Genomic DNA, 15944 nt, shown 5'->3' on the forward strand with positions numbered 1-15944 from the left:
AAAATCTGCTGAATGTGTAATGAAGGCAGCAACGAGCACAATACGAGCTGGAGAGGCTGCACTTATACTCAACTGACCCCAAAAGACACTGAAAGCCTTTAGTACATATCATGTGGACTCCCAAATAATTTTTAAAGAGTCGACTCCAAATCACCTCCCCCTTTTCCTAGGGCTGGAGGGATTGCTTGACAATCCAGATTACTGCCAGATTACACGATAATTCCTCACTACAATTTTCACAGACCTGGTTGATGTTTCCTGAATGTTTCAAGTATTGAAGCAGCGAAGTGCTGATGTGCTTTCACCATAATTATGTTAAATGTATCTTTTACAAATACCCAATCCCTTTGCCTCTTTTTTTTCAAAAGACTATATTTTTCACAAAATGATGCATTCTGCACTTTAAGAATGTCTCATTACGTATTTTTTTTCAGTTTATTGGAGAACCAAAAAAAAGGAAATCATAGAATTAGTGTTGTTCTACACGCCAAAGGATTTTTTTTCACCTAGTTTCAGTTCCACAGGTTTTGGGAGTCGTAAAGAGATTTGCATGTACTGTGACCCAGGGTTGTGAAAAATCCTCAGTGGGCATGTCAGAAAACATCAGTTTCTATTGTTTTAATCATAGAACGATACCGCACAAAAGGGGGCCATTCAGCCCATCGTGCCTGTGTTGGCTCTTTGAAGGAGCCATACAATTGGTCCCACCCCCTCCCTGCTCTTTCCCCATAGCCCTTCAAATGTTTCCTTTTCAAGTCAATATTTAGTTCTCTTTTGAAAATTATTGTTGAATCTGCTTCCACCGCCCTTTCAGGCAGCCCGTTCCAGATCACAGCAACTCGCTGCTTTTAAAACAAAAGTAAACTTCTCCTCATCTCCCCCTCTGGTTCTTTTGCCAATTACTTTAAATCTGTGTCCTCTAGTTACTGACTCTCCTGCCAGTGGAAACAGTTTCTCCTCATTTATCCTATCAAAATCCTTCATGACTGGCTGATTCTCAGCTACGCGTGAATTGATGACTGAAACCTACCTTTGATGTCAGTTCAAGTTCACTAGCAATTCCAATATTCGGTAAATTTGGCTTTGACATTGAAGTTTCACCACATTTTATTGCAGCGTTTAAATCATTAATTGAATTGTTGATCAAATGTGCTTTTCACACGAGGAACTGTCCTTGCTGTCTTGAAGCTTTTATCCTGTTTGATGATAAGCTGAACACTCTATTCTGGGCCTTTTATGCTCTTTCAGGGTTCAATGTGCATGTGAGGTGCCAGTAATTCAGTACTGCTATCCATGGCACCATTTACAGCTGGACTGCTCGAGAATGCAGAATGTTCTCTTTCTCTTTCCTACACGTGTAAGCTTTACTAATAAAGAATGACCTAGTTTTGAGAAAATAAAATCTTAACAGTTGCAGCCAGACTGTTACAGCACTTACCCGGTCCTGCAAGCTGCCTTGTTTTCGCGAATGAATTTCGGTGCAGATAGGTGAGAGGTGGTGAATTTTGGCAGAAACAATACGGAGGCCCCATGGTCTTTGGAAAACGAGAATTTGAGCAGAATCGTAGAACGGAGGAACCTGAGGGGGGGGTGGGTACAGATACACAGTCACTCGAGGTAGTGACAAAAGTTAATAAACAAAGCATTTGGGATTCGATTCTAAGTTGAGAACTTGAGAGGCTTTGTTAAACTTGCCTTGCTTAGACTTTGCTTGATTACTGTGTGCGGCTCTGGTAGCCATTTTACCAAAAGGCTATAGAGGGTTAGGGTGCAAAAAGAAAATACAAGAATGATAGCACAACTGGGGCTGGGGCTTTTTTCTCTAGAAAAGCAAAAGCTAAGGGTGATATGATCGAAGCCCTTAGATTACGAAGGGTTTGAAAGGATAGGTGTGGAGAAGATATTTCCACTTGTGGAGGAGACCAGAACGAGGGGCCCATAACTATAAGATTGGCACTAAGTAATCTGTTAAGGAGTTCAAGAGAAAGCTCTTTACCCAGAGAGGGTTAGAGTCTGGATCTCACGACCACAGGGAGTAGTTAAGGTGAATAGCATAGATACATTTAAGGGGAAGCTGGACATACACATGAGGGAGGAAGGAATGGAGGGATATGTTGATAAGGTGAAATGAAGAGGGGTGGGAGGAGGCTCATGTGGAGCATAAACAGCAGCATGGACCGAATGGCCTGCACATTCTATGTAATTTGATGTAATTGTGGCAGTGTTATATAATCCTAGATGTTTCTGCTTTTCTTGTTAGGTTCTTTTTGGCAAAATAACATGTGGTTTGTGGAAAGTGATCATTTGTTCCCTCAAATCTAGCCACTTTTGCCTTCCATTTGACTAAAAAGTTGTAAAGGAAAACACGTTTGACCTTCTGCACATCTGTAATTCTCATGTGGAAATCAACAATAATCAGAAGACTTGCTACCATTATTTTTGTCACTACTGCATGTCCTGTCAATCCTTGTGTGCCAAGCAACTTCTCCAATTTGGAACTGCTTCTCAGCGAGTGTGCCTGCCGGTTTTACTCTAACTATTCTCCTATCTCTTGTCTATTTCATGCCAAGCAGATGGCCCAGAAATTGACCAAAAGCAGGAAGAAGGTGTAGTACCTCATCAGCTTGATGTTGTGCCTGTTTCGTTTTGCTTTGCCACGTGCTTTTATTTTTGTTAACTTATCGAAACTCGTTGGGGTTTTTTTTTGTTTTGTTTTTGCTGCTTACGTTTCTGCATCCAGAGAGTCCCGCAGAATGCAGTCAAGTATCACCTCGGTCGCTTCTCGCTTGCAGGTTGCTGCCAGTGTCTGCGTGGTGTGCCATTTAGTCATTTCCCCCTTTTGCTTCTCAGGCGTGCTCCTGGTAATCTGCCGATATAAATTTCATGGCCTCGCAGTTTGAAGAAGTTAAAGGACCGGAGAAGGCAATTGATCTTTTCAAATCACGTTGGAATTAAGCACCAGGGCTCTGATCCCTTCAGTTAAACTCTTTCTTTTCACTTTTGAGAGGAATGCAAGGACGAGATGGGTCGAGGCTGCTGAGTGCTGACTGAAATTGGGCCATATTTAAATGGTGACATTTGAATTGATACTGCCAAGCATTCTATTCTTTTTATTTCGCAGTAGCTGCTGATAAACCTTTCGCTTTCCTTTTTGTTTTTCACCCCCCTCACCTTACACAACAGGAAGTACTTCCCACCCCCACCGACTTTGATTGCCTGCAGATTACTGGATGCAGAAAGTTTGTGTGTTGGGTTTTTAAGATATAAAACTGGACTGAGACTTTCAATGCTTTTGTTGAGAGTGTATTTTGATGTGAGTTTGTTTGTTTTTTTGTGTTTCTTGCTCCTCTGACAATAAGCTTTGTTTTATTTTAAATTTTATTTTTTGCCACCGAAGAACAGGAAGAGGGTGATTCCCAAAGCTTTTCTTTTGTTTTGCTTCCTATAACCTTCCACATTCTCCTCCAGTGACACTGGGCAAAGCAAAACATTGCCATCTTGTTTCTTCCCTTCCTTTCTCTGTAATGCAGCATGTTGTGTACATTTCGCACCCGTCCGAAAAGGGGTTTCCTAAGACGCCCCCTTTCCTGTTTTTGCTTTGTGACCTGGTGGGATTTTATTAAAACTGCTCCTTTTCGAACCCGGAGTTTAAAGCCTTGATATACGAGGATTGACTGAGGTGTTTGGCATAGAGGCATTCAGGGGGACAGATGGATAAAACACCGGAGAGAAAGCAATGCAAGCGCGTGGTGATAGGATGAGATGGAGAGGACTGGGAGGAGGTCAGTGTGCGACATAAACACCAGCACAGACCAGTTGGGCCAAATGGCCTGTTTCTGTGCTGTAAACACTGTGTAAATACTCAAGTTACCTCATGAGATTTACCTCAATTAATTTTGCTTCTTATTTTTTCAGATTTTTTTTTTTTCATTCTTCAGTTCATCATCATCACCCTGTAACAACGTGGACAAGGAACTCGTTCACACACTTAACTGCTGGTGTTGGTTCGTCCCTTAAGGGATCCCAGGGTTAGATTAAGAGGAACAATGACAAAAGCTAAACTCGTATTCCCCGGAATACTGAAAGTTGGGGGCTGAGTTGGTTGAGGGTTTTAGGATTTTGAGACAGTTAGGTAGAAAGTTTATCCACTGGTGGGAGGGATAGGTTTAGGATAAGGGAACATTAAAATCAGAGTTAAAATCAGAGGAGAGAGGCTAGAAAACACCTCTTCAAGCAAAGGGTGGAACTCTCTCCCATAAAAAGCAATCGCTGCTCGTTCAATTAATCACGTTAAATCTGAGATTGATAGATTTTTGCTGGACAGGGATGTGAAAGAATATGGAGCCAAGGCAGGTGGATGGGGTCGAGATTCAGGTCAACCATGATCTCACTGAATGACAGGAAAGGTTCGAGGGGCTGAATGGCCTACTTGCTGTCCTTATGCACAAGATCATCCTTGGGTAACTTGCCCGCTGTGTGTTCTGTATTCTGATGGGTAGCATTTAACATTCACTCGCTGCTTCATCATAAGGTACAAAGCATCTCCTTAACACTCTGTCAGTGCAGCCTATCACCCAAACACCAAGGCCTTATCAACATATTGCAAGCCTAATTTTTTTATTTATCCGGATTGTTGTTCTATACTTTTCCAAATGCATTTAAAACCCAGCTTTCTTTCAGTTTATCCTTTTAAACAGAATCTAAACCAATCGTATTAGCTAGGCTTAAAATGCACAAGCATTTGGCTGAAGTGAAACTCCATCTCTTCCTTTACTATATGTGCAAATTTAATATTGATTGCCATTAAATTGACACAGCAGTCCGTAATAACTAAAGCTCAGATAATTACCTATCTATCAGTTCAGTGTCATGGACTCAGTGCAGTAAGACTTTAAAATAAGGGGGATTCCAGGACAATGGGGCATAACACCAAAACTAGAGCCAGGATGCTCAGGGGTGATGTCAGGAAGCACTTCTTCACACAAAGGGTAGTGGAAACCTGAAACTCTCTCCCACCCCAAAAAGCTGTCGAGGCTGGGAGTCCATTGAAAACTCTGCCATTTTTGTTAGGTAAAGGGCACTTGGGAACCGGGGTTGGGGGGGGGGGGGGTAAGATGGTATTGAAATGCCAATCAGCCATTAGATGGTAGAACAGGCTTGAGGGGCTGAATGGCCTCCCCCCCCCTCCCCAGTTCCTAATCTCCATATTTGGAAATGGGCCTATGTGTGTTAATAACAGCTGTACCTCAGTGATGGTCTCCTGAGTCTTGCACTTTCTTTCCTGTTACAGGCAGCTGAAGGGGAGGCCCAGCCAATGACGGAAGTCGACCTCTTCATCTCGACTCAGAGGATTAAGGTGCTCAACGCTGACTCGCAGGTAAGTGCCAGGATTGAAAGATAAGAACAGCAGCACATTGAAGTCCTCCGTTTGTCTTCAAAAACCATTGGTTTAAAACAAATCTCGCAATTGATTTGCAGGAAGCAAACACATCCCGGCTGGTTTGAATGTTCCTTCACCGAGTTTCAACGTTATGAAGAAGCTAGCTTCCCCAAACCCACCGCCCCCCCCCCCAAACGAACCTCCTGAGACCAAAGGTCCCATTTTACATAATTGGATATATAATTAGTTTATTGAATGTGTTGAATTGTGATGACGATATAAATAAAACAAGTCATCATAATTCATAACACAGTTATAGAAAACCATTAAAATAAAATATAAAATAATGTAAGGATTGCACAATTATGGACATTTCACTATACAAACAATTATAATACATTGCAAAATGCAGGTCTCCTTAATTTTCAGAATAAAAATGAAAGATCTATTGCACTCTGCATTTTGTATTAAAGTCCATCGGTCATGTGTTGTCAGGTTGCGTTCATTAAATTCTCAATCATCGACATACTATTTATGTGTTTTATAAAATAGGAGATTGAGCTGTCTCACAGTCTATTCGGTCGATATCTTATTTGAGGAATGGTGTCTTTACAGTTGGTGTCTTCAAATTTGCAGTTATAGGCTCGAGGGCCGAATGGCCTACTTCTGCTCCTATCCCCATATGTTGGTAGGCTCTGGTTAGGCCACAAGTACAGCAGTGCATCCAGTTCTGGTCAGCACACTTTAGGAAGGATGTGACGGTCCTTGAGAGGGTGCAGAGGAGATATACCAGAACGGTTCCAGGGATGAAGGATTTTAGCTAGAAGGTCAGGATTGGAGAAGCTGAGATTGTTCTCCTCGGAGCGAAGGGAATTGAGGGGAGATTTTTAGAGTTGTATGAGATTATGACAGGTTTAGATAAGGTTGGCAAGCTGTTCCCATTAGCTGATGGTACAAGGACTACCTGTCGGAGAACTGAGATTTGCGCGAGAGTTGCAGGGGGGGGGTGCGAGGAAAAGCTTTATTAATGGTGCGAGCGGTAATGTGCTGGAAGTCGCTGCCCACGGAGTTAGTGGAAGCAAAGATGACGAATTATTTCAAGAATAAATTGGATGGGCACATGAAGGAAATAAACTTGCAGGGTTATGGGGATAGAGCGGGAGGGAATGGAATGACTGGGCAGTGAGTCGGCAGGGACTCGATGGTATGAATGGCTTGTTTGCCTGTATGAGTCAGTGACTCTGTGTAAAGGAGAGTAAAAATTAAACAAATGTAGGAGGGGAAAGAGAGAGAGAGAAAGAAACATAAATTGCGAAAGGTTGGCGGGAGGAGGAGAGGGGATCATGGTTTTGATCGGCTAGGATAACCTCTGGCTCTGGGGAGTAGGAGATGTCGGCCGGAAGTTTCCAGACCCTTCCCCCTGCGGCGGGGCCAGCGAACCATTGAAATCTCTGTTCACATTGGCGGGACCGGATGACCCCACTGGCGTGAGGGGCGGGAAAATTCCGGCCATAGTTGCGACGGCTTCGCGAGGTAGATTTAAAACCGCAGGTCCATGGGCTGACCACAGTCAGTGCCTCAGCGCCAGCGGTGAGGGACCTGAGTAATGTGGAGAGACTTGGGCTGTTCTCTTTTGAGCAGAGATGGTTAGGTGGAAATTTGATGGAGATGTTCAAAATACTGAAGTGTTCTGACAGAGTAAACAAAGAGAAACTGTTTCCATTGGTGGGGGCGCAGGAGGGGGTGGTCCAAAGGACACAGATTTAACGTGATTGACAAAAAGACCAAAGTGGAGATGATGGAACGTTTCTTTTCCACTCAGTGAAGCGGATGAGGGGAAATAAAATCGCAGCGATGTGTTGTGACCTGGAATGCGCTGCCTGAAAGTAGGAACTTTCAAAAGAGAATTGGACAAACAGAAGGAAAAAAAAATTGCAGGGTGACAGGGATGGAGAGGGGGTGGGGGTGGGGGTGGGGCTGGGACGAATTGGATAGCTCTTTCAAAGAGCCAGCAGAGTCCCGATGGACCGAATGGCCCCATGTGCTGAATCAAAGCGTTCAGCAAAACAGCTTCCACCCTAACAACTCGGACAAACAGTGCGTGGTCATGGAGGGGCCAGAGCCTCAGCCATTCCCACCCTGCTCCAAGCTATTATAGGAAATGGAAAACTTAATGCTTTATTTGTACTTTTGCTGAAAGCCATGCCACTATCACTTAGACTCCACTGGATGGATTTGACGGAATGCAGTCTTAACACATCACCCAGACTGTTCGGCACTGATCTGTAAGCAGGGATTTGTGGCCTTGCCCAGTGACAGCTAATCACCCCTTTGCTCTTTGACAGATTAGCTTGTATTCCAAACCAGCTCTTTGATTTACAGGTTGTGGCATTTTGCATTTAGCTAGTGGTCGCATTTCTGTGAAATCGTGACCGTGTTCGAATCTGTGATGGTTTCTGCTCACTGCCCTGGCTGGTACATGATGCACTGGGACTAGAGGTGGGTGTGTGTAGGTGTATTTCTGTATCTGTGTGGGGGTGGGTGTGTGTGTTTGTCTGTTTTGTGTTGCCATGTCTGAGCGGTCATGTGTTTGTGAGGTGGTAGCAATGTATGTTAGTGTGGGCTGGCGTGTGTATGTCTTGCTGTGTTGGTGGGTGTGTGTATTTGTGTGGGTCTGCGAGTGTGTGTGAGAGACTGTGTCTGTATGTGAGTACGTTTGTATGTGAGAGTGTGCCTGTGTGTATGTGAGAGAGACAGTGTGTGTGTGTATGTGTTTGTGTGGGGTGATATATATGTATGTTAGTGTGGGCTGGTATGTGTGTGTCTGACTTTGTGTGTTGATGGGTGTGTATATTTGTGTGCCTGTGTGTGGGTTTTAGTGTGTGTAGGTGAGTGTGTGGCAGTATGTAAGTGTTTGTCTGCATGTGTGTGTATGAGTGTCTGTCTGTGTGTGTGTTTGTGTGAGAGATGGCGTCTACATAAGTGTGTATGCGTCAGTGTGACGGTGTGTGCCTGTGTCGGGGTGTGTGTGTGGGTAGGTGTGAGTGAGTGTGTGTGTGGGTAGGTGTGAGTGAGTGTGTGTGTGGGTAGGTGTGAGTGAGTGTGTGTGTGGGTAGGTGTGAGTGAGTGTGTGTGTGGGTAGGTGTGAGTGAGTGTGTGTGTGGGTAGGTGTGAGTGAGTGTGTGTGTGGGTAGGTGTGAGTGAGTGTGTGTGTGGGTAGGTGTGAGTGAGTGTGTGTGTGGGTAGGTGTGAGTGAGTGTGTGTGTGGGTAGGTGTGAGTGAGTGTGTGTGTGGGTAGGTGTGAGTGAGTGTGTGTGTGGGTAGGTGTGAGTGAGTGTGTGTGTGGGTAGGTGTGAGTGAGTGTGTGTGTGGGTAGGTGTGAGTGAGTGTGTGTGTGGGTAGGTGTGAGTGAGTGTGTGTGTGGGTAGGTGTGAGTGAGTGTGTGTGTGGGTAGGTGTGAGTGAGTGTGTGTGTGGGTAGGTGTGAGTGTGAGTGAGTGTGTGTGTGGGTAGGTGTGAGTGTGAGTGAGTGTGTGTGTGGGTAGGTGTGGGTGTGTGTGTGGGTAGGTGTGGGTGTGTGTGTGGGTAGGTGTGTGTGTGGGTAGGTGTGTGTGTGGGTAGGTGTGTGTGTGGGTAGGTGTGTGTGTGGGTAGGTGTGTGTGTGGAGGTAGGTGTAGAGTGTGTGTGGGTAGGTGTGTGTGTGGAGGTAGGTGTAGAGTGTGTGTGGGGTAGGTGTGGGTGAGAGTGTGTGTGTGGGTAGGTGTGGGTGAGAGTGTGTGTGTGGGTAGGTGTGGGTGAGAGTGTGTGTGTGGGTAGGTGTGGGTGAGAGTGTGTGTGGGTAGATGTGAGTGTGTGTGTGGGTAGGTGTGAGTGAGTGAGTGTGTGGGTAGGTGTGAGTGAGTGTGTGTGTGGGTAGGTGTGAGTGAGTGTGTGGGTAGGTGTGAGTGAGTGAGTGTGTGGGTAGGAGTGAGTGAGTGTGTGTGGGTAGGTGTGAGTGAGTGTGTGTGGGGGTAGGTGTGAGTGAGTGAGTGTGTGTGGGTAGGTGTGAGTGAGTGTGTGTGGGTAGGTGTGAGTGAGTGTGTGTGGGTAGGTGTGAGTGAGTGTGTGTGGGTAGGTGTGAGTGAGTGTGTGTGGGTAGGTGTGAGTGAGTGTGTGTGGGTAGGTGTGAGTGAGTGTGTGTGGGTAGGTGAGTGAGTGAGTATGTGTGGGTAGGTGTGAGAGAGTGTGTGTGTGGGTGAGAGTGTGTGTGTGGATGAGAGTGTGTGTGTGGGTGAGTGCGTGTGTGGGTAGGTGTGGGTGTGTGGTTAGGTGTGGGTAGCTGTGTGTGTGTGGGTAGGTGTGGGTGACAGTGTGTGGGGGGTAGGTGTGGGTGAGAGTGTGTGTGTGGGTAGGTATGGGTGTGAGTGTGTGTGTGTTGGTAGGTGTGGGTGTGTGTGTGTGTGGGGGTAGGTGTGAGTGTGTGTGGGGGTAGGTGTGGGTGTGAGTGTGTGTGTGGGTAGGGGTGGGTGTGAGCGTATGTGTGGGTGGGTAGGGGTGGGTGTGAGTGTGTGTATGTGTGGGTAGGGGAGGGTGTGAGTGTGTGTATGTGTGGGTAGGGGTGGCTGTGAGTGTGTGTGTGGGTAGGTGTGAGTGTGTGTGGGGGTAGCTGTGGGAGTGAGTGTGTGTGGGGGTAGCTGTGGGAGTGAGTGTGTGTGTGGGTAGCTGTGGGAGTGAGTGTGTGTGTGGGTAGCTGTGGGTGTGAGTGTGTGTGTGGGTAGCTGTGGGTGTGAGTGTGTGTGGGGGTAGCTGTGGGTGTGAGTGTGTGTGGGGGTAGCTGTGGGTGTGAGTGTGTGTGTGGGTAGGTGTGGGTGAGAGTGTGTGTGTGTGGGTGTGAGTGTGTGTGTGGGTAGGGGTGGGTATGAGTGTGTGTATGTGTGGGTAGGGGTGGGGGGGTGGGTGTGAGTGTGTGTGTGAGGGTAGGGGTGGGTGTGAGTGTGTGTGGGGGTAGGGGTGGGTGTGAGTGTGTGTGTGTGGTGGGGGTAGGGGTGGGTGTGTGGGTGGGTGGGGGGGTAGGGGTGGGTGTGAGTGTGTGGGGGTGGGTGTGAGTGTGTGGGGGTGGGTGTGAGTGTGTGGGGGTGGGTGTGAGTGTGTGGGGGTGGGTGTGAGTGTGTGGGGGTGGGTGTGAGTGTGTGGGGGTAGGGTGAATGTGTGTGTGTGGGGGGGGCGTTGGGGTGGGTGTGAGTGTGTGGGGGTGGGTGTGAGTGTGTGTGTGTGTGTGGGGGGGTAGGGGTGGGTGTGAGTGTGTGCGTGTGTGGGGGGGGTAGGGGTGGGTGTGAGTGTGTGGGGGTAGGGGTGGGTGTGAGTGTGTGGGGGTGGGGGTAGGGGTGGGTGTGAGTGTGTGGGGGTAGGGGTAGGTGTGAGTGTGTGGGGGTGGGTGTGAGTGTGTGGGGGTGGGTGTGAGTGTGTGGGGGTGGGTGTGAGTGTGTGGGGGTAGGGTGAATGTGTGTGTGTGGGGGGGGCGTTGGGGTGGGTGTGAGTGTGTGGGGGTGGGTGTGAGTGTGTGTGTGTGGGGAGGGGTAGGGGTGGGTGTGAGTGTGTGCGTGTGTGGGGGGGGTAGGGGTGGGTGTGAGTGTGTGGGGGTAGGGGTGGGTGTGAGTGTGTGGGGGTGGGGGTAGGGGTGGGTGTGAGTGTGTGGGGGTAGGTGTGAGTGTGTGGGGGTGGGTGTGAGTGTGTGGGGGTGGGTGTGAGTGTGTGGGGGTGGGTGTGAGTGTGTCAGGCAGTGGGGGAGTGTGTGTGTGTGTGTTGGAGTGTAGGGGAGTGTGTGTGTGTCGGGCTGTGGGGGAGTGTGTGTGTGTCAGTCGGGTAGTGTGTGCGTGTCAGGGTGTGGGGGAGTGTGTGTGTGTCGGTCGGGGTATGGGGGATTGTGCGTGTGTCGGTCGGGGTGTAGGGGAGTGTGCGTGTGCCGGTCGGGGTGTAGGGGAGTGTGTGTGTGTGTCGGTCGGGGTGTAGGGGAGTGTGTGTGTGTCGGTCGGGGTGTGTGTGTGTCAGTGTGTGGAGGAGTGTGTGTATGTCGGTCGGGGTATGTGGGAATGTGTGTGTGTGTGTGTGTGTGTGTCAGGGTGTGTGGGAGTGTGTGTGTGTCAGGGTGTGTGGGAGTGTGTGTGTGTCAGGGTGTGTGGGAGTGTGCGTGTGTCAGGGTGTGTGGGAGTGTGCGTGTGTCAGGGTGTGTGGGAGTGTGTGTGTGTCAGGGTGTGTGGGAGTGTGTGTGTGTCAGGGTGTGTGGGAGTGTGTGTGTGTCAGGGTGTGTGGGAGAGTGTGTGTGTCAGGGTGTGTGGGAGTGTGTGTGTGTGTGTCAGGGTGTGTGTGTGTCAGGGTGTGTGGGAGTGTGTGTGGAAGTGTGTGTGTGTCAGGGTGTGTGGGAGTGTGTGTGTGTCAGGGTGTGTGGGAGTGTGTGTGTGTCAGGGTGTGTGGGAGTGTGTGTGTGTCAGGGTGTGTGGGAGTGTGTGTGTGTCAGGGTGTGTGGGAGTGTGTGTGTGTCAGGGTGTGTGGGAGTGTGTGTGTGTCAGGGTGTGTGGGAGTGTGTGTGTGTCAGGGTGTGTGGGAGTGTGTGTGTGTCAGGGTGTGTGTCAGGGTGTGTGGGAGTGTGTGTGTGTGTGTGTCGGGGTGTAGGAGAGTGTGTGTGTGTGTGTGTCGGGGTGTAGGGGAGTGAGTGTGTGTCGGGATGTAGGGGAGTGTGCGTGTGTGTCGGGGTGTGTGGGAGTGTGTGTGTGTGTCGAGGTGTAGGGGAGTGTGTGTGTGTCGGTCGGGGTTTGTGGGAGTGTGTGTGTGTGTGTGTCGGGGTGTTGGGGAGTGCGTGTGTGTGTCGGGGTGTGGGGGAGTGCGGTGTGTGTCGGGTGGGTGGGAGTGTGTGTGTGTGTGTCGAGGTGTAGGGAAGTGTGTGTGTGTCGATCGGGGTGTGTGGGAGTGTGTGTGTGTCGGTCGGGGTGTGTGGGAGTGTGTGTCGGTCGGGGTGTGTGGGAGTGTGTGTGTGTGTCGGGGTGTGGGGGAGTGTGTGTGTGTGTCGGGGTGTGGGGGAGTGTGTGTGTGTGTCGGGGTGTGGGGGAGTGTGTGTGTGTCAGGGTGCGGGGGGAGTCTGTGTGTGTGTGTGTCGGGGTGTGGGGGATTGTGTGTGTGTAGGGGTGTGGGGGAGTGTGTGTGTCGGGGTGTGGGGGTGGGGGGGGGGGTGTGTGTGTGTCGTGGTGTGGGGGAGTGTGCATGTGTGTGTGTGTCGGGGTGTGAGGGATTGTGTGTGTGTAGGGGTGTGGGGGAGTGTGTGTGTCGGGGTGTGGGGGGGGGGGGGGGGGGGGTGGTGTGTGGGGGGGTGTGTGTGTGTGTGGGGGGGGTGTGTGTGTGTGTCGTGGTGTGGGGGAGTGTGCATGTGTGTGTGTGTCGGAGTGTGGGAGAGTGTGTGTGTCGGTCGGGTGTAGGAGAGTGTGTGTCGGGGTGTGGGGGAGTGTGTGTGTGTGTGTGTGTCGGGGTGTGGGAGAGTGTGTGTGTCGGTCGGGGTGTGGGAGAGTGTGTGTGTCGGTCGGGGTGTAGGAGAGTGTGTGTGTGTGTGTGTCAAGGTGTGGGGGAGTGTGTGTGTGTCGGTCGGGGTGTGGAGGAGTGTGTGTGTGTATCGGGGTGTGTGTGTGTGTATCGGGGTGTGTGTGTGTGTGTCGGGGTGTGTGTGTGTGTGTCGGGGTGTGTGAGTGTGTGTGTCGGTCAGGATGCGTGGGAGTGTGTGTCGGTCGGGGTGCGGGGGAGTGTGTGTGTGTGTGTCAGGGTGTGTGGGAGTGTGTGTGTCGGCCGGGGTGTAGGGGAGTGTGTGTGTGTCGGTCGGGGTGTAGGGGAGTGTGTGTGAGTCGGTCGGGGTGTGTGGGAGTGTGTGTGTGTGTCGGTCGGGGTGTTGGGGAGTGTGTGTGTTTCAGGGTGTGGGGGAGTGTGTGTGTGTCGGGGTGTGGGGGAATGTGTGTGTGTCGGGGTGTGGGGGAGTGTGTGTGTGTCGGCGTGTGGGGGAGTGTGTGTGTGTCGGGGTGTGGGGGAGTGTGTCGGGGTGTTGGGGAGTGTGTGTGTGTCGGGGTGTGGGGGAATGTGTGTGTGTCGGGGTGTGGGGGAGTGTGTGTGTCGGTCGGGGTGTAGGGGAGTGTGTGTGAGTCGGTCGGGGTGTGTGGGAGTGTGTGTGTGTGTCGGTCGGGGTGTTGGGGAATGTGTGTGTTTCAGGGTGTGGGGGAGTGTGTGTGTGTCGGGGTGTGGGGGAATGTGTGTGTGTCGGGGTGTGGGGGAGTGTGTGTGTGTCGGCGTGTGGGGGAATGTGTGTGTGTCGGGGTGTGGGGGAGTGTGTCGGGGTGTAGGGGAGTGTGTGTGTGTCGGGGTGTGGGGGAATGTGTGTGTGTCGGGGTGTGGGGGAATGTGTGTGTGTCGGGGTGTGGGGGAGTGTGTGTGTGTCAGGGTGTGGGGGAGTGTGTGTGTAGGTCGGGGTGTGGGGGAGTGTGTGTGTGTGTCGGGGTGTGGGGGAGTGTGTGTGTGTGTCGGGGTGTGAGGGAGTGTGTGTGTGTGTGTCGGGGTGTGGGGGAGTGTGTGTGTGTCAGGGTGCGGGGGGAGTCTGTGTGTGTGTGTGGGGGGAGTCTGTGTGTGTGTGTGTCGGGGTGTGGGGGATTGTGTGTGTGTAGGGGTGTGGGGGAGTGTGTGTGTCGGGGTGTGGGGGGGGGTGGTGTGTGTGTGTGGGGGGGTGTGTGTGTGTCGTGGTGTGGGGGAGTGTGCATGTGTGTGTGTGTCGGAGTGTGGGAGAGTGTGTGTGTCGGTCGGGGTGTAGGAGAGTGTGTGTGTGTGTGTGTGTCGGGGTGTGGGGGAGTGTGTGTGTGTGTCGGTCGGGGTGTGGGAGAGTGTGTGTGTCGGTCGGGGTGTAGGAGAGTGTGTGTGTGTCAAGGTGTGGGGGAGTGTGTGTGTGTCGGTCGGGGTGTGGAGGAGTGTGTGTGTGTATCGGGGTGTGTGTGTGTGTGTCGGGGTGTGTGTGTGTGTGTCGGGGTGTGTGAGTGTGTGTGTCGGTCAGGATGCGTGGGAGTGTGTGTCGGTCGGGGTGCGGGGGAGTGTGTGTGTGTGTGTCAGGGTGTGTGGGAGTGTGTGTGTCGGCCGGGGTGTAGGGGAGTGTGTGTGTGTCGGTCGGGGTGTAGGGGAGTGTGTGTGAGTCGGTCGGGGTGTGTGGGAGTGTGTGTGTGTGTCGGTCGGGGTGTTGGGGAGTGTGTGTGTTTCAGGGTGTGGGGGAGTGTGTGTGTGTCGGGGTGTGTGGGAGTGTGTGTGTCGGCCGGGGTGTAGGGGAGTGTGTGTGTGTCGGTCGGGGTGTAGGGGAGTGTGTGTGAGTCGGTCGGGGTGTGTGGGAGTGTGTGTGTGTGTCGGTCGGGGTGTTGGGGAGTGTGTGTGTTTCAGGGTGTGGGGGAGTGTGTGTGTGTCGGGGTGTGGGGGAATGTGTGTGTGTCGGGGTGTGGGGGAGTGTGTGTGTGTCGGCGTGTGGGGGAGTGTGTGTGTGTCGGGGTGTGGGGGAGTGTGTCGGGGTGTTGGGGAGTGTGTGTGTGTCGGGGTGTGGGGGAATGTGTGTGTGTCGGGGTGTGGGGGAATGTGTGTGTGTCGGGGTGTGGGGGAGTGTGTGTGTGTCAGGGTGTGGGGGAGTGTGTGTGTCGGTCGGGGTGTAGGGGAGTGTGTGTGAGTCGGTCGGGGTGTGTGGGAGTGTGTGTGTGTGTCGGTCGGGGTGTTGGGGAATGTGTGTGTTTCAGGGTGTGGGGGAGTGTGTGTGTGTCGGGGTGTGGGGGAATGTGTGTGTGTCGGAGTGTGGGGGAGTGTGTGTGTGTCGGCGTGTGGGGGAATGTGTGTGTGTCGGGGTGTGGGGGAGTGTGTCGGGGTGTAGGGGAGTGTGTGTGTGTCGGGGTGTGGGGGAATGTGTGTGTGTCGGGGTGTGGGGGAATGTGTGTGTGTCGGGGTGTGGGGGAGTGTGTGTGTGTCAGGGTGTGGGGGAGTGTGTGTGTAGGTCGGGATGTAGGAGAGTGTGTGTGTGTGTGTGTGTGTCAAGGTGTGGGGGAGCGTGTGTGTGTGTCGGGGTGTGGGGGAGTGTGTGTGCGTGTGTGTCGGGGTGTGTGGGAGTGTGTGTGTGTCGGGGTGTAGGGGAGTGTGTGTGTGTCGGTCGGGGTGTAGCGGAGTGTGTGTGTGTCGGTCGGCTGCGTGGGAGTGTGTGTGTCGGTCGGGGTGTAGGGGAGTGTGTGTGTGTCGGTCGGGGTGTGTTGGAGTGTGTGTGTCGGTCTTGGTGTGTGGGAGTGTGTGTGTGTGTGTCGGTCGGGGTGTGTGGGAGTGTGTGTGTGTTGGGGTGTGGGGGAATGTGTGTGTGTCGGGGTGTGGGGGAGAGTGTGTGTCGGGGTGTGGGGGAGTGTGTGTGTCAGGGTGTGGGGGAGTGTGTGTGTCGGTCGGGGTGTAGGAGAGTGTGTGTGTGTGTCAAGGTGTGGGGGAGCGTGTATGTGTGTCGGGGTGTGGGGGAGTGTGTGTGTGTGTGTCGGGGTGTGTGGGAGTGTGTGTGTGTGTGT

General features: G+C 51.7%; 1 protein-coding gene across 5 annotated transcripts in view; it reads left to right on the top strand.

Annotated features, from left to right (window-relative positions):
- The window catches only part of apba1a (amyloid beta (A4) precursor protein-binding, family A, member 1a), a 154882-nt gene that overhangs the window by 100693 nt on the left and 38245 nt on the right, over positions 1–15944 (top strand). For 4 of the 5 annotated variants that reach the window (XM_078529927.1, XM_078529926.1, XM_078529938.1 and 1 more), the window contains 2 exons: positions 2574–2606; positions 5291–5377. In XM_078529927.1, the coding sequence (XP_078386053.1) occupies positions 2574–2606; positions 5291–5377 (120 nt within the window). The remainder of the gene's footprint in view (positions 1–2573; positions 2607–5290; positions 5378–15944) is intronic. The other variant, XM_078529948.1, reaches the window with a different exon arrangement.

Source organism: Cetorhinus maximus, chromosome 2 (assembly GCF_964194155.1).
Source record: "Cetorhinus maximus chromosome 2, sCetMax3.hap1.1, whole genome shotgun sequence".
NCBI classification, from domain to species: Eukaryota; Metazoa; Chordata; class Chondrichthyes; order Lamniformes; family Cetorhinidae; genus Cetorhinus; species Cetorhinus maximus.